Source organism: Meleagris gallopavo, chromosome 20, assembly GCF_905368555.1.
Source record: "Meleagris gallopavo chromosome 20, MGAL_WU_HG_1.1, whole genome shotgun sequence".
In the NCBI taxonomy this organism is placed as follows: Eukaryota; Metazoa; Chordata; class Aves; order Galliformes; family Phasianidae; genus Meleagris; species Meleagris gallopavo.
In genome coordinates, this window is record NC_139423.1 from 10,186,107 (window position 1) to 10,203,953 (window position 17,847).

Consider the following 17,847-nt stretch of genomic DNA (forward strand, 5'->3'; position numbering starts at 1 on the left):
TTCTCCCATCCTCTGGGCCATGCGTCTCATTGCTTTAGAGCTGTCCCACGACCACAAGTTGTGTTGGAATATTCCTGAACCTCCAGGTCAACTTTGCCGCTGCAAAAACAGCTCCTGATCCCATCCAGCCTGTGTCACACGAGATTTCATTTCCTACCACAGCAACAGTACCATCTTTGTGTCAAAACGCCAGGACACAAACAAGCAGGTTTTACAGGACAAACCTCCAAGGGTGGCCACCCCATTGGCATTTCTCCCCACACGAAGAGCTGCCAAATATTCCCAGTTTGGATGGGGCGTTAAAAGATCCCAAAAATATCAGGTGCCCAAAGCACTGGCTTTGTGTTGTTGCACGCAATGGCTTTGCCTCAGGAGGAGACCAGTGCAAAAATGGTAACCCAGCTTGCCTGGGCCAGGAGGCGGCCACTGAAAACTGGCCCTGGCCATCAAACAGCCACTGCTGTACGAGCCGCTCCTCGCCGGCTGGGGTTAAACCTGCCTCTCTTCTTTCCAGGCTCATACGAAATCTCAGGGCTTGCAAATATTTCCCTGGTCCTGCCAGCATTTCAGTGGCAACCAGCAAAAGCGGGTGCAGTTAGTTGGTGTTCTATTGATAGCTTGATAAAAGGTCTTTGCCGCGTAATTAACTTCACCCCTCGTGCTGGGGTGCCGATGCATTTAGGAAAAGTGGAACTACAAGGAAAAGGTGAGAGGGAACACACAGAGATAGAGGCTCTGCAAAGGAGGAAAAACACTGGGTGGGGAGAATCCAAATGCTCAAAGCTGTGAGAGAAGAAAACTGTCCAAAATGCTAGGTGCAGAGGCAACATCCACACAGACCTGGGGAGCTCAGTCCCCACGGGGGACGTGGCTGGCAGTCTGGGATCTCATTGCTTTCATTCCACATACAAAGTCATCATTTTAAATGTTCTCTCAGCACACTCCCATAGCTTTGCAGCTTTGAAGCCACCTACTTGCCAGCTCACTGAACCGCCTGGGAGCTTCAGGCTTGCAGGGTGCACACGGCATGGCTGGGGCAGCGTGAGGGCAGCATGAGTTACATGGAAGAAGCCAAGAGCATCGTGCAGCAGTCAGTGGGATCAGAGAGAAGGGAAGGGTGGATGGGAGAGGAGTGGGTGGACATCAACTGGAGCCAAACTGGCAATGTATCAATGGGTGGAGGCCACGCTACAGTGGAAGAAAACCATCAGATGGAAGGAGGTGCACCACCACCGCCTCATCCAGCTCTACAAACAGGCCAGGTCCCCGTCCTCAGCAAACAGTATCCATCGAGCACATAAAATAAAAGCAATAAGTTGGATCTGAACTCAGCGCCAAATTACTGATGGGTCACTTGCACATTGCTGAAAGCCAGGGGTTTCTCTGGGACTGCCTGGAGATGGAGCACCTGCACCCCATCTGCTGCCCATCCACCTGGCTCTTCAAACACTGCCCCATGCCAGGGAACGTCGCAGAGCATCACCTGCAGCCTCTCCCACCAGCACCCAGTGCCAGGGAGAGACAGAAGCTCAGTTGTAAATGGGGGACAGCCAATGTCCCCAGGGCACCTCCCCAGGCTGTCTGAGTGCCCTTTTCCAGCCAGAAAGGGAGCCTGGAGCCCAAGAGGGCAATTGTTGATCTGCACTGATGTACAAAACCAGATCTGGATCCCCTTCAAAGCTGCAGAGTCAGGCTTTAGGAAGCAACTAATATTTTCACATGGAATAGTATATGTGTAGCAATTTCAGTACACCAGAATTGTTAATACCAACAAAAATAAAGATTACACATGGAAAAGACCATCTCCAATGTTGTATCAAAACAGTTCCGACCTGCAACACCAAAGCAACACCCCAAATCTATATTTATCCAGTTTCAAAACCTGTATTTATTTGCTCTGCCCACAACGCCTCCAAGAAGGAGAGGAGGGGAGCCCAACGGCTCCAGTTACCAGGCACGGGGAATGTTTGCTAGCTGTTAATCAATTAAGAAAGAGAGGACGGCAGAAGAATCCCACCTCCTCCGCCCCGTCCCAGCGGCGCGGGTCCCTGGGGAGCTGTGGGGTCCAGGGCTGGATGCTCCCCAGCCCCTGCGGCTCCCTGCCCTGCAGCAGGAACACCGACACTGCTGCCATTGTCAGCACTGGACTCCAAGCCACCCGCGAGCCACGAGCAGGGCCTGGCTGAGCTTTTGAGGATCACTGTACGCTTGCTGGCCAGCCTTACTCATCCCTGGGCTGCAAAGTCCAGCGTGGGCAGGCCAGAGGCTGTCAGCAAGCAGCTCAAAGCTCAAGCAGCTCAAAGCTCGAGCAGCTCAAAGCTCGAGCACACGGAGCACAGAGGCCCCTCCGGCAGCCAGGCCAGGTGCCAGGCGCAGCGGATGCCAGTCGGCTCCCGCCACAGGAATGCGCTCACCGAGGCATGGAAATCAAAACCATTAGGGGAAAGAACTTCCTTTTATTCCACATTTGTGCCTGGAGAAATGGAGCCGAGAAGCAGACACCTTTTCCCTGGCAGCCCTGCCCTGCTGCCGCCCCACAGCAGGACCCAGCATAACAGCATCCACCAAAGCTCCGCTGCACCAGCAAGGCTGGCAGGGAGCCCTCGCTGCATTTCCCCACCCTGCACAGCGTGGGGGCAGCTGCATCATGGCACCTTCACAAGGACAATACGGGTCTTACCCAAGCTTGGGCCCGACCTCTCTGGCCATCGCACCCTTATCCGTGCAAGGAGAAATTCCCTGGCCCCAAAAATCCACAGTCTCAGCCAGCAAACAGAGAAGAAAACAAAATTTGTTCTCAGAGGAAAAAAGAATAGAGGATGGCTTATGGTTTGTACAGCCTGACCTCTGACAGGGGTCTTGTTCCAGAGACACACGGGTGGGATGAAGCCATGACGGAGTTTGCAAAGACCTCGCATCTTTTAGGGCCAGTCTGACTCAGGCTAGCAGAGATCTCTGCAGAAACGGTACAGTGATGGCCAGTATTTCTTTTGTGAGAAGATGGGAAACCGAGTATCAGACATTAGCTGCACTCGGGAGGGAAGCACAGATACACCACAAGCTCCAGCATCCAACAGAAACCGGCTGACTTTTAAAGCACACCCAGCAGTTGCTCCTGCACAGTGGAGCTGGTGCACAACTTTCAGGAATGCTGAACAAATGGGTTCGGGTTAAGACTCAGGCAGTTGAATCTGTTCAGAGAAAAATCAGTCAGTGGAAAGAAGACGACGACATTTTAGAGGGTTTTTTGTTTTTTTTTTCCTTTTCCACTCTCATGCAGGTCTGAGGGTTCCTCTGTGCACCCCTTCTTTTCCTGTCTCACAGATTCTGACAAGAGAGATGCTCCAGTGACCAGAGCATGTGCTTTGTGCCCAACAAACAAAAACACCTCTCACCTTTATTTCCAGCATGAGCCGGCGGCCCTACAGCAGGGCATCTGTGGGGGGAGGCAGGAGGGATGACTTGATGCTGAGGTGGTGGTGAGGCCCCAGCTGCTCTACAGCAGGGCGTTGCATGTCAAGACAGACAAATATTGGAAGAGTGACATGGCCTGGTTTGCACCGAGGTCCCGCATGACATCATCGTGTAGCCAATCCCATCTGCCTCACAGGCTCATCAGAACCTACATTCACACCCCAGAAGCCCCCTCTCTCCCCCCAAATAAGTCATGCACTGAAAACACCATTTAAACTGACAGCTGCTGCTTGGAGCTGAGGCTGCCAGGCCGTTTGCATAACACTGTCTGGAGCATGCTCAGTGGTGCTGGCTAATTCCTCATTGCAACAATGGAAAAACCCAGAAATCTCTGTGAATAAGCCAGTCTGTGTCCTAAGTCAGCCCTTGGATTTCCTCCCTTTCTTGAGACTGTCTCGCCTCTGCAAAAGCTCCACTGGGGCTCTGTATCCAGCTTCAGCAGCAGAAATCTCAACAAGCTCACAGTTATGTGCTCGGCTCTCAGCTGTTTGCTACAGCCAGGAACTGGCTGGAAATCAGTTCAAAATGTTCCACATCCAAACCCCACCCCGCAACTCCTGGATCTCTCCCTTCTCACTCCCCGCAGCAGGCGCTGGGGCTTTTAACTGCTTTGCTTTATCTGCAGACATCCTGTGCATTGCTAACACTTCCATGTCACAGCTCCCTGCAACTGCTGCTGCAAGACACGCACCAGCACAGCTCCTGCTCCAGCAGTTACCTCCTCGCTCTGCAGCTTCACCATCTCCTTTCCAATGCCCATGTCTTTCCCTGTCCAGCTTCAGCCCAAGAGCCTCAGGCATTGCCATCCACTTCACCTAAGCCAGGCGTGCAGTAAGAACCACCACCAAGCGCTTCTTCTCTTAGTATCACACCACCAGTCCGTGCCCCACAACTTCCCTGCAGTCTCTGCCATTGCTCCATCCCCCAAAGAAAGGCAATGGCCTCTGCTCCTCACTGCCACGTGCTGAGACTTCCCTTCACACGTAGATCTCCTGACCACGACCAGCCCTGGATCTACCACGCTCCACCTCCATAGAGAAGACGCAGCAGAAATCACCAACATCTTTGCTCCCCTTTCTTGGCCAATTCCTAGGTGCCATCTAGATCTGAAGGTCTTCAACTAAAATTTTGCACTGCAAAAGCAGCTACAGTGCTACTGACCATCGGCATGGCTCCATAGCTCTCACACCTCCTCCAGTCCCTTCTCAAGCAAACCCCTTTGAAATCAACAAGACAAGATCCTCCAGAGCCTTTCCTCTGCCACAGCAGGAAAAGTGCATCTCCCCACAACGGCCCAGGCCAACGTGCAGCCCAGGAGCTGGCTGAAAGCTTTGGTGCAAGCTGGTTTGAAGGGCAGCAGTGCTCCTTGCCGTGCCATCCTAAGGCTTCCATTCAAGCAAATAGGTTGCTTTTCCTCTCACTGGTCAACCTGGGCCCTGCGTGGCTCGGCAGGGATCAGAGATTTCTCACGGAGCAGGTTTGCATTTGTTCCTCTTGACCATTTGCCCCCCCGCTGCAGAGAGGAAAACTACCTTTGCGCAGGCACTTCTGCAGTGGAGCCCGGCAGGACTGAGGACATTCCTCTGCCTGGTGCCAAGGGGTTAAGCTCACAGTAAGTTCCCAAAGCCACTTGCTTCCAACTGGCTGCTGCCTGCGGTTTGTGGGAAGGGATTTTGCTTTTTAATAACATTATAAATAGGGCTGTGTTCAGCATGCTGCAAACCCAGTTACTCTCTCTCTCTTACCCATCTCCCTCCTCCTCCCGCTTCTCTTCCCACCGCACCGATTCCAGATCTGACCATGAATCGGTCAGGATGCCTCCTCAGTGTCCTCAGCCTACTGGCCTGCCTCATCTCCGTCGTGCAAGCGTGTCCCCCGAGCTGCCACTGCCACGGCGGGGACCTGCAGCACGTCATCTGCGACAATGCTGGGTTGAAGAAGATCCCCAAGGTGCCTGAGCAAACACGGCTTCTCAACCTGCAGAAGAACAATTTCCCTGTTCTGCCGACCAACGGCTTCCGGGACATGAAAAAGCTGGTGTCCCTGCATCTCCAGAGCTCACGGATCAAGGAGATCTCAACCGGAGCCTTCAGAGGGCTCAAGAACCTGGTCTACCTCTACCTCACTGACAACCAGATCAGTGTCATAAAGCCAGGAGCCTTTGATGACCTCTCTGAGCTCACCTACCTGTACCTGGACCAGAATAAGATCCCAGACTTATCCAAGGGGATCCTTTCCCCTCTTGTCAATCTCTTCATCCTGCACCTAGGCAGCAATAAAATCCGGGAGCTGAAAGCTGGGGTCTTCAGTGGTGCTAAAGACCTGCGCTGGCTCTTCCTCTCTGACAACTCCCTCACCAACCTCCTGCCCGGGGCCCTGGAGGATGTTGAAAATCTCGCTGTCCTCCACCTGGACAAGAACCAGCTGAGCAGCTATCCCGTGAGTGCAATGAGCAAGCTGAGAGTGCTGGAGGAACTGAAGCTTTCCCACAACCCAATTGAGGTGATTCCGGACAACGCTTTCCAGTCCTTTGGGCGTTACATGCAGACTCTCCACCTGGACAACATGAAACTGAAAAAGGTGAGTCCTTTCTCTTTGCCTTTCCTCTGTATATGAAACGCAGGGCTCAATTCTCTGCCAAGCTGCCAACTCACTGCCCCTCCTGCACTTTGCAGAGAGGGGGGATCCCGGCCTGCATGAAGAGAAGCACCTGTCAGCTGCAGAAAAACCACACATAGCTGAGCAAGGGATGGGAGCAGTGCTCCACCCTTTTGGTGGGCTGCTTTATGCAAAGCCAAATTATCCGGGGCTGGTCAAGCTCATTGGAAAGGCAGTGCTCCGGAGCTGGAGGTCACACCGGTCGCTGAGAAAGTATTTGGGGTGGTCCAGGACAGTCAGCAACCTTCCATCATCCCAGACACGACGCATCTGCTCTGGGATTGAAGAGCTGAACTGCTCCGCTCCTTTGCTCAGCCTGAGTGCCTGCTGCTGTCTGAAAGGGGGAGATTCCAAAGATCAAAAGCAGTTTCTCACTCCTGCCTTGCAGACAGGTAGACATGTGAACCTTCACCTTCACCTCTCCACCATCCCTTCGAACTTTACACATTATAAAGGAAGGTTTGTTTATTGATGCTCTCTCAAAAGCAACTCTTGCAGCATCTTACAAAGGGGATCTGTTCCCACCGGAGTGGAGAAGGAATATTCATATGTCCTGGAAAAACAACCTCCTCCTTTTTCTGTGAGAAAGCATCCATAGGCAGAAGCATCATACTCAGGGAATAACTCACATTAGGACCTCTGAAATGCCAGGTAGAAGTGCAAGAACACAAACTAGCACAGTGCAAGAAGAGCAGCACCCTAGGGCAGCCTGACATCCGAGATGCACCCTACATGGCTGGAAAGGGGGGCATCTTCTGCAGGGAAGGACAGTTCTCCCTGGCACAACACACTGCCAGGAATGCCATTACCTGCTGTAGGGAACCTGCTTTGGCAGGGGGGTTGGACTCGATCTCTGGAGGTCCTTTCCAACCCCTATGATTCTGTGAGTCTGTGAAGCCCAAAACCAAAGTGCATCCAGGTAAGGCAGGACAGCAAAGCAGAGCAACACCCACTATGTGCAGGAAGATGTGATGAAACATGAATTTCTTAGTAACAAAAAGCAACTCAAATGGTATCACCTATCTGTAAAAGAACAAAGCTGCTAAAGCTACCTGAAGCAGACCACACTAGAGTTTCCACAGGGAATAAAGAAAATTCAGAAGCTGGAGTCACAGCATGCCCAGGTGCAGACTGACACACCTGTGATAGCACCCAATCAGTATTTAATCCCTTGTCTACTCTCAGATCCAACCTCTCCAGGATGGGGGGTAACTAAATGCAACACTTCAAGCCAACTTACAGACCTCTCTAGGGGAAGCGTTCAACGTGTGGTCACATCTCTTCCATAGACTCAGTTTTTGGGGACTCCCATCACACACAAATCAAAAGCTCCAAACTAAGTGTCATACCAGCTGTAGGCTCCAAGTCTTGTGCTGAAGAAATGTGATGCTCCAGAGAATTCAGTGTCCTTGATTCCAACAAAGGAGCATCTAAATACATGAAGTTTTAGTTTTCTAGCCTATGAACCAAGTTCAGAGTTGTCTCTCCAAAACCTCAGCATGCCCCATACCCAAACAGCCCGCACGCACCTGGCCACAGAAGCCACACAACCTGGGAAATCCCTACCAAATACTTTAAATGCTGCTGACATCTTAACAGCAGCTCTTCCTTCTCCATAAAAATACTGTCTCTAGCTTTTTCTTGTATGTCTGCAAAGCTTTCAAGACGTTCAGGTGCAAAACTGTTCCACACGAAGCTATCACAGCCTACATGGTGCTGAGTGGAGCACGGAGAGCCGTCAGGCTTCTCTGCAACTCGAGAACCACAGAATTCCCTTTCCTCAACCACTTGCATGCCATATTACATGGGCCAGGACACACTGCATGAATCAACAGAAAATAAGGTAGTGCAGAACCTGCAAGCTTTGCACACACCCTCTCTTCATTGGAAAAGAAATTACAACAGTAATTCTCAATTTAAACAAAAGGAAAATCACCAATTTCTTTACCAATGCACGCGCTGGCAGGAAGCACAGCAGCTGTTCCCGGCAGACGCTGCCTCTACTCGTGGGCTGGGAGAGGAATGAGCAGCTGAGACAGGCAGCGTTCCTCTGTCCAAATCAGAACACGGCCAGGGCAGCCAGGGCGTCCCTCTGAGCAGTTCTGCTATCAGCACAACCCTCTGAGATCAGCTCACAGAGCCAGCACTGCCGACTCCAACAGCTACAGTACTCTGGGAGTTTCTTAGCGAAGCTCTAAATTTATCCAGTGTTGCTTAATTTGGAAGATAGCAGAAGTTCACAGCTTAAAATAGCGCGTTTCCCTGTCGGGTCTTTCAGCTCGGCCTGCACACAGCCCGACAGTCCCACCAGCAGGGTGGGCTCACCACAAAGGGAAGCGCAGGTCCTGACCCGCAGGGTCTCCTGGCAGACCTGGTGAATCTCTTCTCAGCAGTTTTGAGAAAATTTCCCCATTTTGAGAAAGGGGGAGGAACGGTTTGTCACAGCCAGCAGAAGCTCTGTCAGTTGCCCTGTCTCTAATGCATCACCTCCGAGAAAGTTTGTGTTGACAGGTTTGCTTTCAAAAAGAAACCTTCCAATCTGAGTAACTATTGGCTGAGAAAAAACGGAGATGAAGCTTGAAGGAAAGGATGGGGGAGGGCCGTGAAGCAGAGTCCACAGCCACGCAAAGCTTAAGCTCTCCCTGAAAGCCTGCCCATTAATCAGGAGCAGACAGAGCTCGCAGCACACCTTGCAAACAGCCCGCTGGAAATGAGAAAAACCAGAGGAGGCTGAGGTGCTGGAAACCTGCCTCTGTTTCTATTCCGCTCCGATGCCAAGTGTAACTTTCCACTCGGAGCATCGGGCACTGCCAAAGCCCACAGGCCTTGCAGACGCCACAAACACTGCCTCCTTCAGCCGCCCCGCGGCAGGGAAGGCAGCGGCCCTGGGCGGGTGTCCAGCCTCGGAAGGGATAATAAGAAAATACCTTCATTAAGAACAGAGATGTATGGCTCAAAACATAAAGAGGGCTGCCCGCTTTTGCTTTATTTAGGAATGCGGCTTCAAACAGAGTCCCACGTGGATCTGGGCTGTAGCTCTCTTCAGGTAGGAGGCTGCTAGCAGGAGCCCTGCGTGCCGCCCGCAGCTCCCACAGGGCTCCCCGTTCCTCACACGCTCGCTGCCTCCACGCTCGTGGAATGCTCCAGTTTGAACCCAGGAGGATATCTCCCCTTCCCTAACTCGGGGTTGCTCAGCATAAACCTCTGTGTTCAGTTTGCAGACAACGCGTTCACCGGCGTCACCGTTCTGAAGACGGCACACCTCGAGAACAACCGGCTGACCCAGCTGCCCCGCAACTTCCCCTTCGACAAGATGGAGACCCTGACGCTCTCCAGGAACGCCTGGCACTGCAACTGCCAGCTGGCACATCTGCGCAAGTACGGGGCCACGCACACCTTCCTTCCCCTCATCGCTTGGGGTCTCCTCGGGGTCCCCCGGCCTGCGTGGGGCAGGAGGAGACGGCAGAAGGCAATGCTCAGCCCGCCGGGCCCGTGGCGGCCGCAGCTGAGCCTCCTGTAAGCTGCTGTGTTCTCCCCCCAGGTGGCTGAAAGCCAATCGCACCCGCACGGAGGACACGTGCTCCACGCCGGCGCAGTACCGGGGGCAGTCCATCAGGGACACCCCGGCCCTCCGCACCTGCAAGCTGCCCACCAAGAGGTCCAGGAAGGGAAGCCGCCATTAAGCACGTAAGAGGGGTCGCAGAACCAATTCCTAGCGGTAGCTTGTAGTCACTTCTTGCACAGACCCACAACAGACCCAGTGCCACTAATGCTACAGGGACTGCTGTCTCAGATGTCATTAACAAGGAGATTTAGCTGACATCCCACTCAGAGCTGCTCGCTCTCCCTGGCCATGCTGGACTCCACAGGCTCGCAGAGCAGAGACCCTGCCTGGAGCAGTAGGGATGGAGTCAACCCCCTTAAAACAAACACAGACCTAACGACAGGCCTGGGACAGCGAGGAAGGGTGAAACGTGTAATTCAGTGTCAAATCAAGGGTGGCTTTAGCCCACTGCTGGCCTGGGGTGGAATAATACAGACTTTACTTTTCTAATCGACTGGAGATGCTCCTCCTTCTGTCCCAGTGAAGGCTCTCCCAGGTCTGGTTTGAAAACCAGCCCAAGACACAGCTGAGGAATCTGGCCCCAGGCCGCCCAGCCCATACCGTCCGTATGAAAATAGATGCCTTCCACAAGGAGCAGTTCCCAGACCAGCACCTGCCTTTCAATAACTACCGTTCCCATCCGAGACGCTCAGGTATTTAGAAAAACAAGGGCTGGTGCCTTCAAATGAATGTCCCAGAACAGGAAGGATCTTTGCAAAAATATTCTTTGCATAAGGTGCTCTGGGCCAGAGGGTGACTCAGGAGACAGGGCTGGCTCTCCTTTGAGCAATGGGCTTACTGACATCTACCAGTCCAAACACCAACTGTGAAACAGTGTCACACAAACACCTCCAACAACTGGGAACTACCAAGCGTACTAAATTCAGAGCAAAGAGTAGTGAGAAAGCCACAGCTGTCGTCAGCTCAGCCCAAGCGTTCTGCTTTTCCTCATCCCAGGACTAGATCTGGAGCTTGTACAGATTCCAAAAGACTTTGGATTAACCTGAAAATGTGTAGGCTTTTGGGAAAGGGACCTTTGTTCATTTGCTAAGTAAAGTACAGCGACCCTGCGATGCACTGTGTGAGCAAGAGCCATCGCTGTGCCCTTCCTAAGGGCAAGGACTCAGAGTCCAAAGCCCACTTACGGCCATTTGGCCCCTGTTCCCTAAGGAGATGCATAACAGGATGGAGAAGATAAATTTATGCCTGAAGTGTCAGGGATTATGCCAGCAGCTCTGAGCCTTCCTAAAGTGATAATTTATCTTGCAGTGCCAGAGACGTTATGGATTAGAGATGGAAATACCACTCATTCCATACAGGGTGAATAAGTTCTGACCAGAGACGGAAAAACTCTGGTTTCTAAACCACAATACTTAAATACTTCACCTTCTTCTCTCCCTGCCTGAACTCAATTTCAGCTCACTCCCTAGGAAAAGAGTAAGAAAACCATGACAATAATAGCTGGTTTTCCTTTTGCACCTTTGGCCCAACTCACTCTCAAAAATGTATAAACGTTAATGAAATAAAAACCAATTTACCCCAGCCTTGCAGAAGACAAAACTCAGTATCTTCAGGTGTAAGAGGCGCAATGCAAGCACGCAAATCCATCCCTGTGCAGTGACACAATTCTAAGGGATACAAAGCTCCCCTGAGTTCACTGTGCAGCTCTCGAGAGGCGGGCAGCTTCCCCAGATAGCAGCCCTCAGGGTTTCAGAGACACGGTGGCTCTCTCACTGTCCAGGAGCTGCGTGTCAGAGAGGCTGTCTGGCAGCTCCTAAAAGTCTGCCTGCTCTGGAGCTTCACTGCTCTTCCACCTTCCAGCTGCTCTTCTCTCCCTGCCGCGGGTTCTTCCTTTACAAAGGAAGCGCTCACCAGCCACGAACACTGCAGGTAAGATGCTCCGGAGACACACAGCAAGTTGGCATCAGAGGCTGCAGATGGGACTGATGCATCTCCTCCATCGTGGGAACTGGTGATGGCTTCTTGAATTCGAGTTCTTCTGTTTCAGTTATAGGCTTCACTCACAGACAGCGTAAAAAAAAAAACAAAAAATGCACAAAAGCTCCAAGTTTAATGATGTGCTTAAAAATGCCCCTAAACGTGGGATTTCCCTTTCTTCTTCCCCAGCAGGACCCGCTACGGCCTGTCCTGGTGACCGGTCACTCCTATCATCAGAAAACTACTGACTTCTGAGTCCTTCCTTAAGCTTCTCCTATCTGTCAGGAAACATAGCTGATATATCTGAACACCTCCAGCCTCCTCCGAATCCCCGCTTCTCTGCTGATTGCAGGATGGAATCCACCTTTTCAATCTTTTCCAACATCTATATATTTTAAAAGAGGCATTTTAAAAAATAAACGATGCATGACCATACTAAGAGCTAACCTAGATCCTGCCGGTAAAGCACAGTCATCTTTCCCAGAGGCAGCGGAACCCACGTCCCAGATCAACCAGTTTGTCTCTGTCTCTCCCCTTCCAATAGAGTGGAAGCAAGTAGGAAGGCAGAAACGTTCTTCCCCAGCTGCTTGATCAGGAAAATTGGTCTCAACCCGTGCAGTCCTCCTTCCTCCCCCGGAGGGGATCCCTGCAGGCCAGGGCCGAGGATGGCAGGTGAAGCAGTGCCCAGGAACCGGTGGCCCTAAGACAGAGCTGCCCTTAGCTCCCAAAGGCAGCGATTTCCCTAAGCCAGACAGGAATCTTTGAGGGAAGCGGTACTGGGAAAGCCCGGAACTGAAGCAAGCTGAAGACTGGATTCCCTCCCACTCTGTGGGCTCCACCAAGATGTACGCGTGTCCAAGAGGAGAGGTGTGCACCACGCTGCCTTGCTGGAGCACCCCTCCTCGCCCTGCCCATACTCAGAGGATCCAGCAGGACACCAGGATGACTGTGGTTTATTGTCATGGCTGTTACAATACCACAGTTGCAACTTAACTGTGTTTTTTAATCCTAAAGAGTTATATAAATGTATGTATATTTATTCCTCTGTAACTGAGTGTAAATGACCCTCAAGAGGATGAAAACTCCTCTGTCTCCTATATAGAAATCAAATTGTATATTTTCTTATGTACATCTTCTGTATAAAGCTCTTGCTGCAAAGATGAATTCACCAAGCGTCCCGGCGTCTGTCTGAGGGCTGGGGATCGGAGGAAACGTGAGATTGGTGGCACAAACATGGACTTAATCCTCTTTATCCTATGGGCAGGATGGCTGCTTGTGAGGGGAGGGGTTTATCATCCCTTTTTCTACAAAGCAGGAACACATCTAACGAGTCCCAGGCAGCTGTAGTCATGTCTGGAAATATTCCGTAAAGTTAAACTCAGGCCTACTATAAAAATAGGTGTCTGTCTCCTATCGGAGTCCAGGGAATGGCATCAAGGCTGTCTGTGGTGGTCATGAAGGACTTCGTATCCAGGAAAAAACTCTGGCCGCTTCTAAGACGGCTCAGGACGGCCCTGGACCCTCCCAGTCCTTTCCAGAGCATGCAGTCATCCCTATTAATGTCCCAGTCCTGACAAGGTCTGGATCTGCCAATAATAACAGCCTAACCTGACTCGTGTGCTCATCCATCACAACAGTGCACTTCCTCAGCATTTGCAAGCAATGTGGCACCGAGGTAAAATTTGTTTCTGTTAAAGCAAAACAAAAAGGCTCTTTTTTGGCTCATTCCCTCCCAGGCAGAAACCACTCAGCTGCAATTTGCACGGTACCTGAGAAAGAGTGAAATCTGACTCAAACACGAAGTGGGGGCATATGTGACACACTGCACATCTTCAGACCCAGCAGTGAAATGTCACTCAGAGTCCCAGCGCCCCACGGGCCGATGGCCCACCCCCCACACCATGGGGGTGCATGGAAATGCGATGGCAGAAGAACACGTGCCCCAGCACAGGCTGTAGTTCTGATAGAGCAATGCTTGGTGCCACTGAACCATTCCCACGTTCAGACTCTCAAACACACAGCACGCGTGGGATTTTCTATCTGCGTGCAGTCCAAGACGGTGGAAGAAACCTCACAGCAGAATGAGCACGTGCAACCCCCTACTCCAAAACAAACCAGAAACTCCTCTCCCAAAGTCATTCATCCTTGCAGCACGTGCAAAGAAACAGAAGGATTTACAGAATCTGAAACACACCAACAGAAGTTCGGCTTCTGATTCTCCACGCAGTGTGTCTCTCACCAGGCTGCCTCCCCAGGCACCCCCGAGGACAGCAGGCAGAATTCCCCCCTCCCTCCCAGCCCCACCGCACAGCCGCTCCCCAGCCCGGCCTCACACCCACGTTGCACCACACCTGACCACGGCAGCTCTGGCACGGCTGCTGCCCAGAGGTGCCCCATCTCATGTTTTGGCCACAACAAACAATCCTTGCAGCTTTTGCACAGCAGCCACAACTCACCAAGATCTCTGGCATGTGCATCTTTGTTGAAATCACCTTCATGATCTCAGGGGGAACAGGGGAACCTGCAATGATTCCTGCAAGAAAAAGGAGAAGATGGCTGTCTCAGAAACTGTGCGTTTATTCATAGGAGCAGTCCCTCAGAAGGTTCTGCACGCTCAGACTGAAATGCTGGCGAGACCTTTGGGATACACTGGTTCCTGTCAAAATGCTTTCTATTTGTACGGATACAGAAGCAAAGGCTGCAGCAAAACCAGTTTGCCTGAATGAATTAAGGGTTGGCAGTGTTCACTCGTTAGGAAAATAAACTCTAAAGCACATACTTTGTCCAAACTACGGTTCCAGAAAAGGAAAGACTGAGAGCAGAAAGAGGCACAGATTTTTGCAGAACGCTCCCATAGATCATCACCGCCATAAAAACAAAACCTTTCCTCCCGCTCTGAGTGGACCACCTCTCTGGGGGAGGACAGGTCACATTCTCACCTGTTCAGATATGCCTCAGGATGACAGAGCGAGAAAGCAAAGTAATGCGTAGGCTTTGCTGCATGACAAGGTGAGACAAGGATCATTTTGCACATAACTGAGCTGATAAATCTGCTCAGTGTTTCTTTGCGCTCCAGCACCATCTCCTCTCTGCTGCCATTGCCTCAGAAGGGCAGATGGCATCCCTCCTTCAGCTGTTGTGCCGAGTCCGTCTGAGATAAGAGAGAATCCTCCAGCACACGTTAGATGCTGTCATACGAGTGTCTTTAAAAGCAGGCAGGAAGGTTTGGGTCAGAGAAATGACACAGCAGCTCTGTCGGACCCCACCGGCTTAGAGCACAAAGCGCCTGCTGCCGCGCAGTGGTAACTCGTGGTAGGAGCCGAGCGCGATCCGCCTTCCCACTGTACCGGGGCAGCAGCCCTAGCAGGTAAGTCCCCCCTCGGATTGCTTTAGGATGAAAGAAGAGCCCTAAACATACGCAGTTCTTGAAGGAAATCCCAAGGAAACAAAATGCAGCACCAAATTAACGGCTCACACAGCACAGCATTTCCCTGCAGAGCAGTCATTGCACGCAAAGCTTAACACAACCTCCCAGCAGGGAAACGCAGACCCATTTCACTGGGCTTTTTCATTTTCTGTCTGAGTCGTCAGACTTACCTCCCCGGAGAGTCGACAGGTTGTAGGAGTCAAAGTCCGGCTGGGAGAGCATGTCTATGAACATGGTTGGCGTGCCGTGTAGGAAGGAGCATCTTCAAGAAGGGGGGAGAAAAGGCAAAGCTGCAGAGTTGGAGCCCGGTGCCGTAACACCTCAATACCCCACTCCTGTCACACGCGGGGTTCATCGCTTGTGCCCCACGTCAGCGCGCACACAGATGTACACATTGAATGTACCTGTGTCTGTATACCATACACAACTGTAACTCCTTTGTTTTCAACAAGTGACACGTGAAGCACAACCTGGAAATGCCACCAGGGACAGACGTTGAGGCAATGGATGGGGGCGAGGTGTAAAACACACCGGCAGTAACAAACCGAGATGGACAAAGCCTACAGTGACCCAACACCCCCTCATACTCGGGGGAAAAAACGTGTGGCAAGCTCCCAGGTAGAGCAGAGCGGCCTGCTGAAGAGCCTCTGTGAGTGCACCACTCTGCAGGGGCAGGAAGCGCGAGCAGCAGGCCGGCAGGGGAGACAGGGCAGAAAGCGCTGCCACGGGGCTCTGAACTCCAGAGAGAGAACTCGGCAACTCTCACTTCTCCTGAGACACCGCCTCCAGCGTCGCCTTCCCCTCGAAGCTGGGGGCTGAGAAGATGCAGGAGGAGCCGTGCAGCGCCGACACCATGCAGCCCCCCACCGACGCCAGGCAGTGGTAGAGGGGCGCGGGGATGCACACGCGGTGGTCCTGGTGCAAAGGAAGGCGCGGTGAGCAGCAGGGCTCGTCCAGGAGCCCACCTCGCCTCCCTGCTGCGGCTCAGCGTCCAGCAGAAGAATTCTGCCGATTCGCCGGGAACTGGCGGAAGTCTGAAATTCGCCTTTCTTCCCATTAGACAGAAAAGCTGTGCTGGTGCTTCTCGCCCTTAGTAACAATTACTTTGGGACATTTTTCCTATCAAGATCTCATTCTGGATTCTTGCAATGTCTTTTCCTTGCTGGACTTCCTAGACTGGTATTGCTTACTGTTATGTTATAATATACCAGAAGAGAAGAACGGTAGTGCTGTTTCAGACATGCAGCATTGTGCAGGATTTGGTACGTGCTGTTAATTTTGTTTTTAAAATCACCAAAGGCTCTGATCGAAAAATTCTTTTTTTTTATTATATATATATATATATTTTTTAATCAAAGCCATAATGTGAGAAATAACCACTTCAGAACTTCAAAAGAAAGGCTTTGCCTTTCATTATTCCCAAGAGGAACTAAAAACAGAAAACATCAACAAGATCTTGTGCTGGAAAGAGTAACGAGAGTGTAAACATGACATGAAATGAAGCCATGCAAAAGAAATTAAAACCTCACTCAATAGAATTCAAAGCTAACATCTAGAGCTCTGTAATTGTTCGAAATAAGCATTTGCCAAGATGAGAAGCAATTCATTTCACCATTTCCCCCCCACAGAAATACTTTTTAGAAAAAAATAAACAACAAAAGCTTCTCATGAATCTAAAATGCATTTTCAGCGAAACTCCACACGGGAAAAGTGAGGGCAGTGCTTCCATCTGCAGGCACAAGGAAGGCCAAGCAGAGCCCTAAGAGCCCCCACGTCCCACCCCAGCACGGCCAGCATCCCCCAGCGTCCTTCACAGCAGCCCTGCTGAGCGAGCAGCTCCCTGCACATTTGGTCTCAGCGGCGCCGAGAGCACAGCCCAACCCCGCTGCACTGCAGGACCCACCTGCTCTGTGATCCCCAGCCTCGCCCCAATCAGATTGGCATTGTTCACAATGTTTCTGTGAGACAGCGTGGCTCCTTTGGGGCTCCCTGTTGTCCCCTGGAAGGCAAAGAGCGTTCTGCAATCAGGTCACCTTTGCAGAGGACATGCGTTCTTTGGCGCGAGCTCCCAGGCACAAATCCTAGCACGATCTCACGCTCCATCTCTTCATTCCCTTCCCTGACCTGAGAAATGGGATTTTTTATTTTTTTCCCTTTATCAGCACTCAGTCCCAAACCAGACAAAAAAAGTGGCTCAACTACAGCTGGAAAATTCACATGACAATTCTTGACAAAGGGTTGAGCAAGAAGTAGAAAGGGGAAACTCTAGAAGACTTCCTCCGTTCTGCAGCAGAGGTGGAAAAAGGCAGAACCAGGGCTTGGTCAAAGAGAGCATCAGGCAAAGGAAGCTCAGCATCTAACAGAGTCTTCTCTGTGTCCCCGCTGAGGAACTCAAGCACAAGGCATGGAGCAAACAGAAGCACCTACTGAAGTGAACTGGATGTTGACCGGTTCGTTGCAGGACAGGGTCTGCTGCAAGGCTCTTAACTGCTTCATATGGCTGCTGTCCCCAGCCTGCATCACTTCGTCCATGTGAAAGGTACCAGGCAGCTTGGAGTCCAACATAATGACAGTGGATAGGTCAGGTAGCCTGGTAGAAGGAAACACACCATCAAGAATGGGGCAAGGAGAAAACTGTCCAAATAGCTGTATGGGGGCCAGGGTAAACCTCCTGCACAGGCCAACCTCTCTTCTTTGGATAAGACTCAATTACTGTAACACAGGAACGAGAAGCATTTTAGAGCAG

General features: G+C 51.6%; 2 protein-coding genes across 5 annotated transcripts in view; one reads left to right on the forward strand and one right to left on the reverse strand.

Annotated features, from left to right (window-relative positions):
• Positions 1 to 17,847, reverse strand: part of ACSF2 (acyl-CoA synthetase family member 2) — a 36,036-nt gene that overhangs the window by 6,451 nt on the left and 11,738 nt on the right. For all 3 annotated transcript variants that reach the window (XM_010721618.3, XM_085240060.1, XM_085240059.1), the window contains 5 exons: positions 17,529 to 17,691; positions 17,005 to 17,100; positions 15,868 to 16,016; positions 15,272 to 15,363; positions 14,131 to 14,207 (listed from right to left, as the gene is read on the reverse strand). In XM_010721618.3, coding sequence (XP_010719920.1) covers positions 14,131 to 14,207; positions 15,272 to 15,363; positions 15,868 to 16,016; positions 17,005 to 17,100; positions 17,529 to 17,691 — 577 coding nt within the window. The remainder of the gene's footprint in view (positions 1 to 14,130; positions 14,208 to 15,271; positions 15,364 to 15,867; positions 16,017 to 17,004; positions 17,101 to 17,528; positions 17,692 to 17,847) is intronic.
• CHAD (chondroadherin) lies at positions 5,167 to 12,842 on the forward strand. 2 transcript variants are annotated; one of them, XM_003211583.5, is made up of 4 exons: positions 5,167 to 6,054; positions 9,347 to 9,510; positions 9,674 to 9,819; positions 11,867 to 12,842. In XM_003211583.5, the coding sequence occupies exons 1-3, from the start codon at positions 5,275 to 5,277 to the stop codon at positions 9,813 to 9,815; spliced, it is 1,086 nt and encodes a 361-aa protein (XP_003211631.2). In that variant the 5' UTR covers positions 5,167 to 5,274; the 3' UTR covers positions 9,816 to 9,819; positions 11,867 to 12,842. The 2 variants fall into 2 exon arrangements, with proteins under 2 accessions (XP_003211631.2, XP_010719919.2); XM_010721617.4 differs by having other exon boundaries at positions 5,248 to 6,054; positions 11,864 to 12,842.

Excerpts from the sequence above, each read along its gene's own strand:
- CHAD (XM_003211583.5), top strand. The coding sequence starts at position 5,275 with ATGAATCGGTCAGGATGCCTCCTCAGTGTCCTCAGCCTACTGGCCTGC. Across the intron at positions 6,055-9,346 it reads ACAACATGAAACTGAAAAAG|TTTGCAGACAACGCGTTCAC; the intron begins GTGAGTCCTTTC and ends CTCTGTGTTCAG. Across the intron at positions 9,511-9,673 it reads CAGCTGGCACATCTGCGCAA|GTGGCTGAAAGCCAATCGCA; the intron begins GTACGGGGCCAC and ends TTCTCCCCCCAG.